Below are 12,218 nucleotides of genomic sequence, written 5' to 3'. Positions count from 1 at the left end.
CGCGATATTTAAAAATTGCGTAGCTGTGTATTTAGCTAGCTTGCCGTCAGCGAACGTCACGACAGCCACGGACTTCGTATTAAATCTCACATCACTAATCGCGTTAATCGCAACTCGGATCCTAATCCTAATCATGCTCCAACGCATCCTTATCAATGCGTCTGGCAAGAACCATCCAACTGCAGTCACAATATTCTGTACTTTTTTTCTATCGTGCATCTCTTTACTGCATACCCCAGAAAATATGGGTCGGTTCTCTTTCTAAACTCTCTCCGCCGAATTCTTACCACGTAGCGTAAAACTATATCCACCAATAACGTTCTCATAACATTTCGTGTACGAGCTAATTAGGAAATACCACGGTTATATCTGCTCCACGATGCAACCAGCGCAACATTACAGCATTGCAAAAGGTTCTACCGTGCCCACTACCACGTTAAACACCAGGCTACAATCAACGTTCCAGCCAGCGAAGTTTTCGAGCGCGATAAATGGACGTTCGCGGTTCGTTACGCGTTGATTCAAGCAAAGAGGCAGCCAGCATCAGCGGAAGTGAAAGAAGAAAAGAGAGAGAAAAAAATAGAAGAGAAACACCAGAGTCGTAGAAGAACAGTAAAAGTAGAAAGTAGTTAGCTTGAGAAGAGGCTTGAGAGCAATCGTAAACGGGGCCTCACCTTCCAGAATCAGTATAGTGGGTTCTGGGGGTAACGGGGTTGTCCCAGAACACATCGACTCTGTCTGAACCTCGTAATTCGAGCTGGTCCCCTCAGTAGAATCACTACTCTCCTCTGTCGTCGAGAAATAATCGCTCTCAGTGCTCGTGCTCGTGCTACCGCCATCCCTTACCGAATCGTCACTCACAGAGGACCCTTTCCTTTCCTCTTCAGCCTTATCTGCAGTCTTTCCAGGTTGCTCCAACGACTCGTCCGCCAGGAGGCTCGAGTTGTCCATCTCCGAGTAGAAGTTCAGATTCTCGTCGATCGCTGAATTATCCCACTCGTCAGACGAAGAGCCCATGCAGGGACAAGAACACTCGCACTCACCTCCAGCCCAAATAGGTGGCGGAGGCGAGGATGGTGGTTGTGGCGGAGGAGGCAATCGGTTATCGTTTGCCTCCATCGAGGCTGAATTGGTCTTTGCCACGGTTGCTTCCTGGTTCGTGTCATGCTCGTGCACTTGAACTCCAGCAGGCTGCGTGTCGGTGTCCCCACTCGTGGGCACAGAGACGGAGAGGACGTAAAGCGGCTTCGAGGAAGCTGAGTCTCCGGAAGCTATTGTTATATTCACGAGCACTCTGTGCGACGAGGACGCCGCTGATGGAGGTGCTGGTTCACGGTGCTGAACTGGTACCTCAACGATTTTCACCTGTTGAACCACTGGCGAAGGCTCTGTCACCGAGGGAGATTCGGCAGGCTTCAGGTTGTCAGGTTTGTGTAGCTTCCTGGGAGGATCCTGTGCCTTCGTAGTGGTCTCTTCGACAGGTTGCTCGAAATCCTCGCGGAACTTCCTCTCGAACTCTCGAAGGAACTCTTCGTCGCTCTCTTCCCTGGTGATCACTCGTAGATCACTGTGCACCGTTCGAGGGATGTCGTTCAGCTTCACCTCATTCCCGAAGCTCGGTTTACTCTTTACAGTGGTATCGCTCTTATGACCGAGCTTTACGATTTCGACTTCGTCTTGCCCGTAATTATAAATCGGCAGAGGATAATCCCGCTGGAGTTCCTCGGATTTCTCGGAGCTCTTCGCGTGGCTCGGCAAACTATCCGACTCTGACGAGGATTCTTCCCTGGAGAGCTCCCGCGTCTCCTTCACGACGTCCGAAAAATTCTCACCGCCATTCTTGTGACTCTGTTCTCCGTCTACAATATTTCCCTCCGAACTCCCGTCACCAGTTCCCTCTTTCCTCGTCTCCTCCACAGATTCCGCCGAGCTAGAACCTACTTGCGACGGCGTCGAATTTTCATCCTCGTTGCCACCCCACTCAGAGCTACTTACGTTCGAGGATCCAGTAGAATCCGCAACGAGGTCAAACTCGGTAAAATTCGTGACCAAAGTCGTAGCTTCTACAATCGTAGTGTCTTCTACAGCTTCTACTTCTGCATCTACCAGTTCTACGTTACTACTAACGCTACTAGCTTCCTCGTTCAAACTTCTCTCTGTTATCGATCCAGCATCAGCGCTCACGCCCTCACCAAACTTCTTCGATTCTACATCGGGCGAGGTGTGCCTGGGGTCCTGGCCCCAGGAGGCGTCTGAACTTTCAGCGGCGTTAGCGTTACCCGACGAGTCGGCGGGCTCGGTAAACTCACCGATCGAGACTACTTCGGTATCTTCCCCGTGATTCTCCAGGGTAACTGGATCAGTAGTGGCAGCGGGCTCTGGTTGCTGGTCGTTTAACGCGGGCCAAGTCTCGAAAGGCCGGTTTGCCGGTTCGTTAAATGAAACGGAAGAGGGGGGCGAAGAATCGATCGAGCGATCGGTTCCAGGGGGAGGGTCAGAGGCGACAGAGACAGAGGACGGAGAGGCGAGGTCCAGAGCGACAGTGGTGTGAGTCGAACGGTCGTGCGAGTAGTTAGTAATCGAAGGGTCAGAGACATTCACGGCAAGCACTGTCCCCGAGGGAGCCGTCGATCCCGACGACTCGAGCACGTCTTCGACTACCGTGTCGGTGTGGCCTGTGGTTCCTTTCACCAGGGGATCATCCGCATGCTCCGTTTCATGCACAACCTTACCGGGACGATCCACGCTCGAGAGGATCGCCTGCTGCCTGGATCGCGAGGCGTCCTCGGTTACCTCGGTCACTGGCAGCTCCTCGGGGCTCGAGGGGGGTGCGAGAATTTGGTGCAACGCATGCTGGTTAAACGTGTCCCTACGCTTACGAATGTACACGTGCTCATACATGCTAGCCGATGGGTTAATACTACCTCCTGAGGACGTCTGTTGCCGCGTCCTGCTGGTCGACTGCGACGACGACGTCACCGTTGACGAGGACGTTTTGTTCGGCTCCGACGTCAACGACTTCGTGTCCGTGTTCTCGCCGACCACCATCGTGCACGCTTTCGTGCCTTCGTATGAACGGTTCACTATGCTGGAAACTGGAACGGGAAGCACAATTATTAATGATTTAACCATCGTACGACGAATGCAGAGTCACTTTGACCTTAAATACAGTACAAGATGTCTAGAGTATAATACATTTGTTTATAAGAATAGTATATAAAGTACACTTGGTAGTATAAATGTACAGGATGGGGGCGTAGGATGTGTGAGCAGGTGGGGTGAATCGATTCGAGTGAACTTTCATATTTTAAGTAGGCTATTTTGATGTTTCTCTTTGTTTTCGAGCAGAGACTATTATGGATCATATTGTTTAATAAATTAGAAGGTATTTATATGAGGAAACTTCTGCTGAAGTGATTGTTGGTTATAAATAGATTCTGTACTTGAGACTTCTTGAGAAGAGAACAGGACGTATCTACGTTATTTATGGAGTACTCTAATTTATTGTACAGTAAACAAGTCTAGTAAAGAGTGATCCATATAAAAAATTGGTTTTTCATTCTACCATGAAATTAACTCGTTTTGAAGTTACAGAACGGTAACGTTGTCATCGAGAAAGAGTTTAAATATGAGGAATTAAATTTAATGTTTGTAATATAAGTCAGGATATGGCAGATTATATGAATTTTAACTAGCCAAAGAGAAATAATGGAGTTACAACAATATAAGTGTAAATTAGGGTCCCAACAATACTTCATCTGTTCCAGCAACGCCTTAGACACTTATTGCTGATTTAATCTAGACACCGGCGCGCGATGAATATAAATTGGAAAACGACTTACCTACGACGTAGGCTAGCACTGCCGTTATGCACAGCGAGACTGTAAGCAGTATCATTGCAATTAATTTCCAGCTGCACCAGTCGACCCCTTTCACAAAATGGCAACGAATGCTTTGTCTCCTCATTGGGATCATTGAGGGTGCGTGCCCGTACGGTAAAGGTACTCTGAAATCAATCAACGTGGACTCGTTTAACTTCCGTCTAGCACAATTACTCGCAGTAGACCTTTCAGCTGCGAACAATGTATCTGTAGAGGGCTTATCTCGATAAGAACTCACGAATCGGTTAAAAAGTCGTAAGAAATTCGTATCTGAGATCAATTAATTCTCTGGAAACTTAAATCTGTGGTTTCAAAGGCGAAGACCAGGTAAAGTAAGAGAATGGTTCCAGGAATTTATTAGGTACTTTTTTATTTGTATTAGCTAGGTCACAGCCAAAAGATTAATAATACTAATAATGATTTTAAGAATAATTTTGGTGTCGATTCTGTAAGAAAGAAGGCGAAAGTGAAAAAAATATGTATCACTAAGTTGCCTTAGTGTGTCACATATTTATAGACATATTTTAAACTGATTTTTTTCATAGATATCTTTCAAAGCAGACTTCGAACAATTTGTACAGCTTCTTCAATTGTAATTACATTATCAAATTAGATGTACGTTCTTCTCCACATCCTTCTTTTTCAAGCTTACAAAACAATACAATTTTTCTGTTTTAATGATCAAACGGAGTCTAGTGAGCAGTCCAAAGTGATGCTCGCACGATTCCACACAAGCATAATATTAACTTCAAAGGGAGTGGAACACTCCGTCGGTTCGACTGTATACCGCATAGAGGAAATACACGAGATGATATAAAGAAACAGTCGAAGCACGTAACACGTATGAAAATAGACAAAGAATGTCTAATCAATACCTCAGAGAGGATAAGTCAAGATAAGATACCTATTTATTTTCAATGAAACCCTTTAATTATCCCACAAAGAAAATGAGTAATTTTATATCGCTTTCTTGCAAGAAAGCTATTACAAGTGAAAAATATCAGTTTTCATTTTTAATTAAATGTAGCTTTTGAAAATTGAAGTTCTCTTTCACTCTTCCCATGAAACACATTCGACTTGTGACATTTTTCTTTCAAAGGAGCAATTTTTCTTACAAATAAATCAGTATTCTCAGGTCGTAGAATCAATAATATTAATATTCTAAAAAAATATTTCCATAAAAAATGATCAATTATGTCTTCTCTTAGAAACTGACTTTTTATAAAGAATTTGGTCAAATATTCTTTTCCCACTCAAAACATAAAATCTATTTTCGTCCAGACTGGACATTTCTCGTTCATTTTCACGAGCATTACATATACCCAAAATTCTCGGCTCCGTTTTTCAGATCACTCCGTATTTGTGCTCGTCGCGTGCTTTCGCGCGAAAGCATGTGCTGGCAGAGTATGTTTATGCTGTGAACATCGCGAGTGAACGCTTCCAAGTAACTCAGAAATGTCTAACAAAAATATTTAAACGGGACGGGCGGGTTCCCGAGCTCAAGGGTACCTGTTTGCTTTCCTTACATCACGCGATAATGGAAAACGGAAGCCAGATGCATCAGGCGTCTTCGCGGAGGTCCCGTCTTTCTCATTTCGTTCTTCGAAATTACACAAAATTCTATCCCTTGCACGACCAGATCGATTAACATAGTTAGTCTAAATATTTGCGACTCACGAATTAAAATGGATAGGATGGACCTAAGATCAACAAGATTCTGAATTTGTTTAAATTTACAGTTTCTTGATTTTGTATTTGCAGTATTATTTTTGTTAATTCATTAAATAGGGAATATGTGTATTGTACTATATAAGCAAAATTTTAGTTGAGAATTCTTCAGAGTCTGTCAAATCTTCTATTTTAGTTTCCCTCGTTATATGCTTGTAAGTGGATCTAATAGACAAACATATTCCGAGGGTCTTCATTGAATCAGTTAAAAATCACATTTCAAGTCAACTTATTATTCAAAGAAGTTAATAGAGAAAATTCAGAACATATAGATACTCTGAAATCTTATTCAATCCACGAACAAGTCATTGCGTCATATTTATTTGATTCGATCGCGAATTGAAGAACTGAAGATAGCAAACCTCAACATGTTTCCCTGAAGAAAAGCTCCCTCGGATCCCTGCGGTGGGTAAACTTTACGACCGTTTAGCGAAGTTCGAGTGCAATCTACGAGGGGCCCAGTAGGCCACTCCAAGGGCCTGAAGGACCCGATTTTCCACGGGTACACGGTGTCACGTGTACAAAAACCGTTTTTAGACGAATGACACTTCGTCTTCAAACATTGACTCATTGTGCGACACCATCTGAATAGGTGATTCACGAGAGTCGGGGTTCACTCGAGTCCTCTCCGCTGAAGAGGAGGACGAAGTAACTAACGTCCGCCACGGTTCATTCGTTCCAATCCATCGTCATTCTCGAAACGCCTTGCGACTTGCTGCCTTCTTTCTTTCACTTTCGTCCTTTCTCTCTATTTTTTTTTGTCTGTCTCTTTTTTTGTCCTGTTGGCGTTTCCCAGAATCGATAGGATAGCAAGAAAATGAAATAGGCTTACCTGTCCATGTTGTTCTGGAGCTCGACCTTTATTGGACTGTTCCCCGTGGACTGATTCTTGTTGTTGTACTCATTCTTCGGTATCTCTGCGAAAAGAGAGAACAGAACGATAAAGGAAATTTGTTACACGCGCGGATCGACGAAATTTCTCGTGGGAAACGCTGCCCCAGTTTCACCAAACCGACTTTTATTCAGTCTGACCGTGCAATATCTTCGCATTCTCTCTGTACCAAATAATTCATCCGCGTGAACGTTTATAAGGGCGATTGAGGGAAGAATGCAAGCGCAGCTTTGATTCCTTCGATTCTTTCGCGTTAATAGTTTCGATCTCTGGTTTGGATGCGTTGAAGTCACGAAGACGTATGTTGGATGTTAATTACTGTTCAATTTTAAGTGATTTTTAATGTAATATACTGTTCACAGTGTGGGATATTAAAATTGGATTAGTGAACCGAAATTTGTAATTAAAAAATTGTGAAAATTCTTTACACGTTAACAGTTTATCTTGGGCAAAACTGTATTATTTAGATGTGCTAGTGTTTTTTAATAATTAGTATGTATTCACCGAGTAATTAAGGTTCAATCTGACACGTAAAAAAATTCTATACAGTTATCTTCTATTTCTATTTTCTATTGTGTTTCTTATTTATATTTATTTCGAATTTCATTGTCACTAAAAATTTGAGAATCTTATATCGTTGATATCTTTTCTGTGTCATACATCCTAACATTTTAAAACCCTTGTAACAATACCACTTAACATCCAGTTACACAAAATACACTTTGAAAGCGACCCTTAGCAATTAAATCTTGTTATCAATAAATCCTTCAAAAATTTCATTCGATCTCTAAATGGTCTTTAATTATCCCTTAAAGCCCACAGCAGTGACTGTTCAGAATTTCGAAGTCGAACAGTCCTCGATACCATACTTGAAGCTTCTGACACCTTAATTGTACCCCTCTTCGAGACGTATTTATTACGGGTCGTTAATTGCTATGGCATACACGATTAAAAAGGAGACGGGACGGCGTCGATGATAGCCAATAGGCGGTGCCGTATCGAGGAAAAAGTATCAAGAAAGAACATTGACTTTTTCTTGGTTCCTCGAAGCGGCAGGCTGTGCGTTTGCGATGCCAGACGCGACGCCCTTTCTTTTGAACGCGTATTCCCCAATATACACGAAGAATGAGGGAAAAAGAGGAAGGAGCGAGGCGGTGAGACAGCGAGGCTCGTGTTGAATCGATAAGTACATGATTCATCGTGGTTTCGGTTTGAATTTCAAGCGACCAGACCGCAAGGTGCATAAGGAAAGCTGAACACCTTAGAAACACCGCAAGATCCTCCTACAACTTCGTTCCCGCGAAATCGATGGCGGTTTTTGCCCTGGCCCTAGCAATCGATACAGATTCTTTCTAGGGGTAATTGAAAGCAAGGATACGTGGAGTGAATATCTCGGTTTAGATTTAAGATTTATATGCAAAAGCTGAGGGAACTGAAAGTTTGAGGTTTTGAAAGAATTCCATTCTTTCAATTAATTAATTCAGCGAAATAAATTTGATTGAAGTATTAATATGAGCTGCTGTCTAGGATCACTAAAAACAGTCATTGCTTAAATAGTTTCATGAAACACAGCAAAAATTCAAGTAAAAGTGAAAGTAATAAAAAATTTGAAGATTTGAACATTTGAAAATCGTAATTATTATGGAACACTATCAACCTCCCTCACCCTAAAAAATAATTGCCCATTAACAACTGAGCATACCAGAATACCACTCACCTAAAAGCAAAACACCTCACTAAAAATTGATTCGACTCCAGCGAGTGTCCTGTCGAACAAGACACTCATGGTTCACGATCCACCTATGGCACACAACCGTTCGCCGAAGACAGCCCTCGTCCAAACCTCTACCTATATGCAGAAGCATAGAGGAGACACCGAATATGTACAGAGTCATAGCAGCAGCAGCATCAGCGAGCCAGAAGAGTGTCTCGTTTGAGGCGACCGTAGGAAGAGGGAAAAGCTCGGCCTTTCCCATGAAACAAGAGAATATAACAACCGGGTGTAACGCTAGATCGAACATAAAACACGATCTAACGGTGTCTCCCCTAAAATTCCGCCCAAGAGCACGTTCCCGCAAAGCGATATTCTTGCGGCGAAGTTTTCATCTTTTACGGCGGCTCATCGAACATCCGGGCCTCCTCCGTTCCAAACTGTCCGCAAAATCTTCCCCCGTCATCCCGATAGAGTACAGGTAAAGGGGATACCGAACCTCGATACTCTCTGCAGCCCTTTGTCTCGCCGCGGAGAGAATCCATCCGTTCACCCTTCACCCGTTCGTTACTTGTATCTGGCGAGTATGTAATCGGAGCGTGGGAAGACGAAGGTCCGCGAAAGCAGAGCCCATGCCGCTAATTGCAGGTGTTGCCAGCCGTTACGGCCCCGAAATCCGATGATTATGGCATTTAGGGAGATACCCGTGATCAAGGGGATCCAGGGGTTCCCTGGCCCCTTCTTTTTGCCCCTTTTCTGGGGCTCGTGGCCGCACGAGGCACGCCTAACGCGAGGAACCGGAGAAAAAGGTGAGCGTAGCCGTGGTTAGCGTGTCGGAATTGGTTTTAATGATCGAGCTGGATGATTTAGTCGTACACGGAGGAGATGTGTCCGAGGAGATGCTCCGTGTTTGATGGGGACCCGGTTCGCTGTGGTGGTTAATTGAAGAATGATTTAGTGATCTGGGGAAATTGTTAACTAGGTGTTGGGATTTATTGGCGAAGCGCTGTTTAGACGTTTGGTTCCTTGATATGAGTCGAGATATGGAAATTGCCAATTTTAGAGGAGCCGTTATCCTAATTTTCAGAGTTTCAAAGTTATAATTATTCAAAATTTCGAATTTTTAAATTTATAAATATTCAAAATTTCAAATTTTCAATTATTTAAATATTCAAATATTCAAACATTCGAATCTTCGAGTATTCAAATATTTAAATATCCAAGAAATCATATTAAAAACTAAAAATACTGCATAATTGTCATTATGTAAAACAGCCAAGTACATCAGGTACCAAAATTACAAAACCTAGTCTACAGGAACTTCTTGAAACTGCATACCACATACATATGTACATATTTTCAGAAAATCTTTCCCCAAACCTTCTTTCATCCCATACGTACTTCTCAAAATGCTCTCCGACCACATCAAAGCGTTGCCATCAAAAGAAGACAGATCCTAAGCGCTTCGAGAGTTGACCAAAGAATGCAGAACAGAATGCAGAGAATGTAGACATTTTCGCCGTGATATCGACAAAGCTCAGCAAAGACTGTCGCTCTGTTCCAGGTACGAAAGAAACGAAGGGGAGTATGCGAAGATCGACCTTAGGCGGGGCTAAGTATTCTGCGGAAGGTCATAAGCGTCGGGCAGTGTCATAACCGCGGGTCAATAAGTCGAGAGATCATAAATCACCGTTCGAACGTCGTCCCACGGTTTCGAAAGGATGGCTTTGAAGTGGCGCAAGGTTCTCCGAGCGCTCGAGGAGCTCGAGTCTACAGATGGGCAGGGGAGAAAAGACGGGTACGGCGCCTGATGCACGTCGAACCGTGGAAAGTTTCGAGGCCCTGTGCCACAGGGAGGCCAAACAAGAAAGGAACTTGTCCGAAAGTGTCTGTGGAGGTGGCCTGTACTGGTGTATTGGCCGGTTTTCGAGAAGCCTGGGGAACACTTGAAACGTCGAAAAGGTTGGGCCTCAAGCCGTTGTTTTCCCTGCAGTCGATGCCCATGGCGCTAAAGTGTCTCGAGGACGTTGTCCCGAAGCGTGCTTTTCTTCCCTCGAGTGCATTCACTGCTGCACATACACCGACGAGAATTTTACGGGTTATCTGGCAAATTCGAGTGGCTACTTCAAAGGATTTCGTTGCACGTTCTTCGACGCAGTTTTCCACTTTTCGACTTTTGGGGTCGATGCAGGCTGTCAGGGGTGAAGGAGGGTTGTTTCCTCGTGGCGCGAAATGGCTGATTTCAGCAACTGCTGCGCGAGGAATTCTATTCCTACTGAAAATCGAAATAAAATTCTATCTTTGAGAAATGCTGAGAATACTGGAAAAGTGGAAACAATCTTGGAATTCTACTAGAAAATATTATTTGGTTAATACTGGAAGCAATCGTAAAAATAAATAAATCTATCCTGAATTTATATTAATATATGTATATAAGTAGATTCGCTTAAGAAATGTATATTCAAATAGACTAATTGAAAATGAAATAACAAATTTACAATCTTTTAAAAATCTGTTGCTCTAATTGCTTCCCTAACGACAATCGTACGTTAATGATTGGACAAAAGTCTGAAAATAACAGAGCCTCCTAGGTTCTAGAAGATAACCTAAGAGGCTTTAGTCCCAGATAGTTTGATAAATAATCCAGTCGAAACTTTTCAGGTATGACAGAATTTTCTTAAAGGCACTCCAGAGTGCTGGTGTGCCTGATAAGATAGCAGGCAGAAGGGCCTGGCCTAAGAAAATGATCGCACCCCCGACTACCATTGCTCGCCACTGATTACAGCGTGTACTACCACCCTCTTCAGAGACGTCAGTCACTTCCTCACAGGCTAAGCCTCCTTATTGCTGTCCTTGATGAAACACTGTCCACGTTATCGCCAGACACACCTCCTCATGGCCAACTAACTTCCCTTCCACCAAATGCTTTTCCTTTTACTTTCCTTCGTCGAACGTCCTCATTATTTAGTTATCAATCTTCTTGGGGATATTTGTATCGTCTGTTTGTCAATAACTAATAGACTCTGTGATAAGTGAACAAGGACTTCAAAGCAATCTGTGTTTTCCTGGGATTCTAGGATTCGTATTCAAATAGAGATTCTTGGAATACTATCTGTTAAAGGCATCTGAGAAATAAATAGCCAAAGTGCTAGACTGATAACTTGAGATGCGATTGTAAGTGAATGGGTAGCTTTACTGGGCTTTCTTTGCATTTATATTCTGACTCGATAACGAGATGATGACTTTTGTCGAAGGTATCTAAAGGCTATTCAAGTATGGACTATCATTACATTCTAGCTCTACTAAGATATTTTAGTGCTGGTAGTTTATAATGCACTGGGTTTATGTTCCTCAATTTTCTATAACTTGTTCCAATGCTTTTCATCTCTTTTCAGTTTATCCCAAATCTACTCAATCGGCTTCAATCCCTCTCACAAGTTTTAAATAACCCGAGCGCTAGTTCGAAGCTACTACACAAAAATAATAGAAATCACCCCTAGACTCTAGTCTCTAGTCTCTCCTAGGAAGCCAGCATATTTTGATCCCCTATTGCCTTTATGACCTCGCTGCATTCCTTCGAGGGACTTGAGCCGAAGCTTTTGCGAGTCAGCGATTCGCTAACAAGCTCTAACAATTATCGAGCAACGGCAAGCTCAGGGCGAGAAGGGAGAATCCTTTCCCACGTCTTCGTGACCCCTTTCTCTCCCCGTAAATCAGAGCGAATAACAGCGAAGACTCACTTGGTATACTATAGAAGCCGCCAGATGAGGTGCGTACGAGGCAGGACGGTTGTAGATCGGGATCACGCTCGTGATCGCTGGCTGCGTGACTTCCTGGCAATCTTCCGTTGACACGACTCATTGTAGGGTTACGGGGTGGCACATCGGGCGGGCCCCGCGGCGCCGAATTGTCCAGCAAACACCCTGCAACAACGATCAGATGGACGCGTGTGATTCGAGCCGTCCTGTGTACCAGTTTAAGCTTGTGTTTCTATGAATTAGGGACG

General features: G+C 43.6%; 1 protein-coding gene across 1 annotated transcript in view; it reads right to left on the bottom strand.

Moving 5' to 3' along the window:
• The window catches only part of Ten-m (teneurin transmembrane protein Ten-m), a 557,921-nt gene that overhangs the window by 14,151 nt on the left and 531,552 nt on the right, over positions 1-12,218 (bottom strand). Inside the window, exons 4-8 of the mRNA XM_076375489.1 lie at positions 11,953-12,135; positions 6,442-6,526; positions 3,843-4,006; positions 2,925-3,095; positions 675-983 (exon numbers count right to left, since the gene is read on the bottom strand). Of these exons, the coding sequence (XP_076231604.1) occupies positions 675-983; positions 2,925-3,095; positions 3,843-4,006; positions 6,442-6,526; positions 11,953-12,135 (912 nt within the window). The remainder of the gene's footprint in view (positions 1-674; positions 984-2,924; positions 3,096-3,842; positions 4,007-6,441; positions 6,527-11,952; positions 12,136-12,218) is intronic.

The sequence above is a fragment of the Calliopsis andreniformis genome, chromosome 3, assembly GCF_051401765.1.
Source record: "Calliopsis andreniformis isolate RMS-2024a chromosome 3, iyCalAndr_principal, whole genome shotgun sequence".
Classification (NCBI taxonomy): domain Eukaryota; kingdom Metazoa; phylum Arthropoda; class Insecta; order Hymenoptera; family Andrenidae; genus Calliopsis; species Calliopsis andreniformis.
Note: the sequence above shows the minus strand (reverse complement) of the source record. Positions and strands in the feature narration are given on the sequence as shown.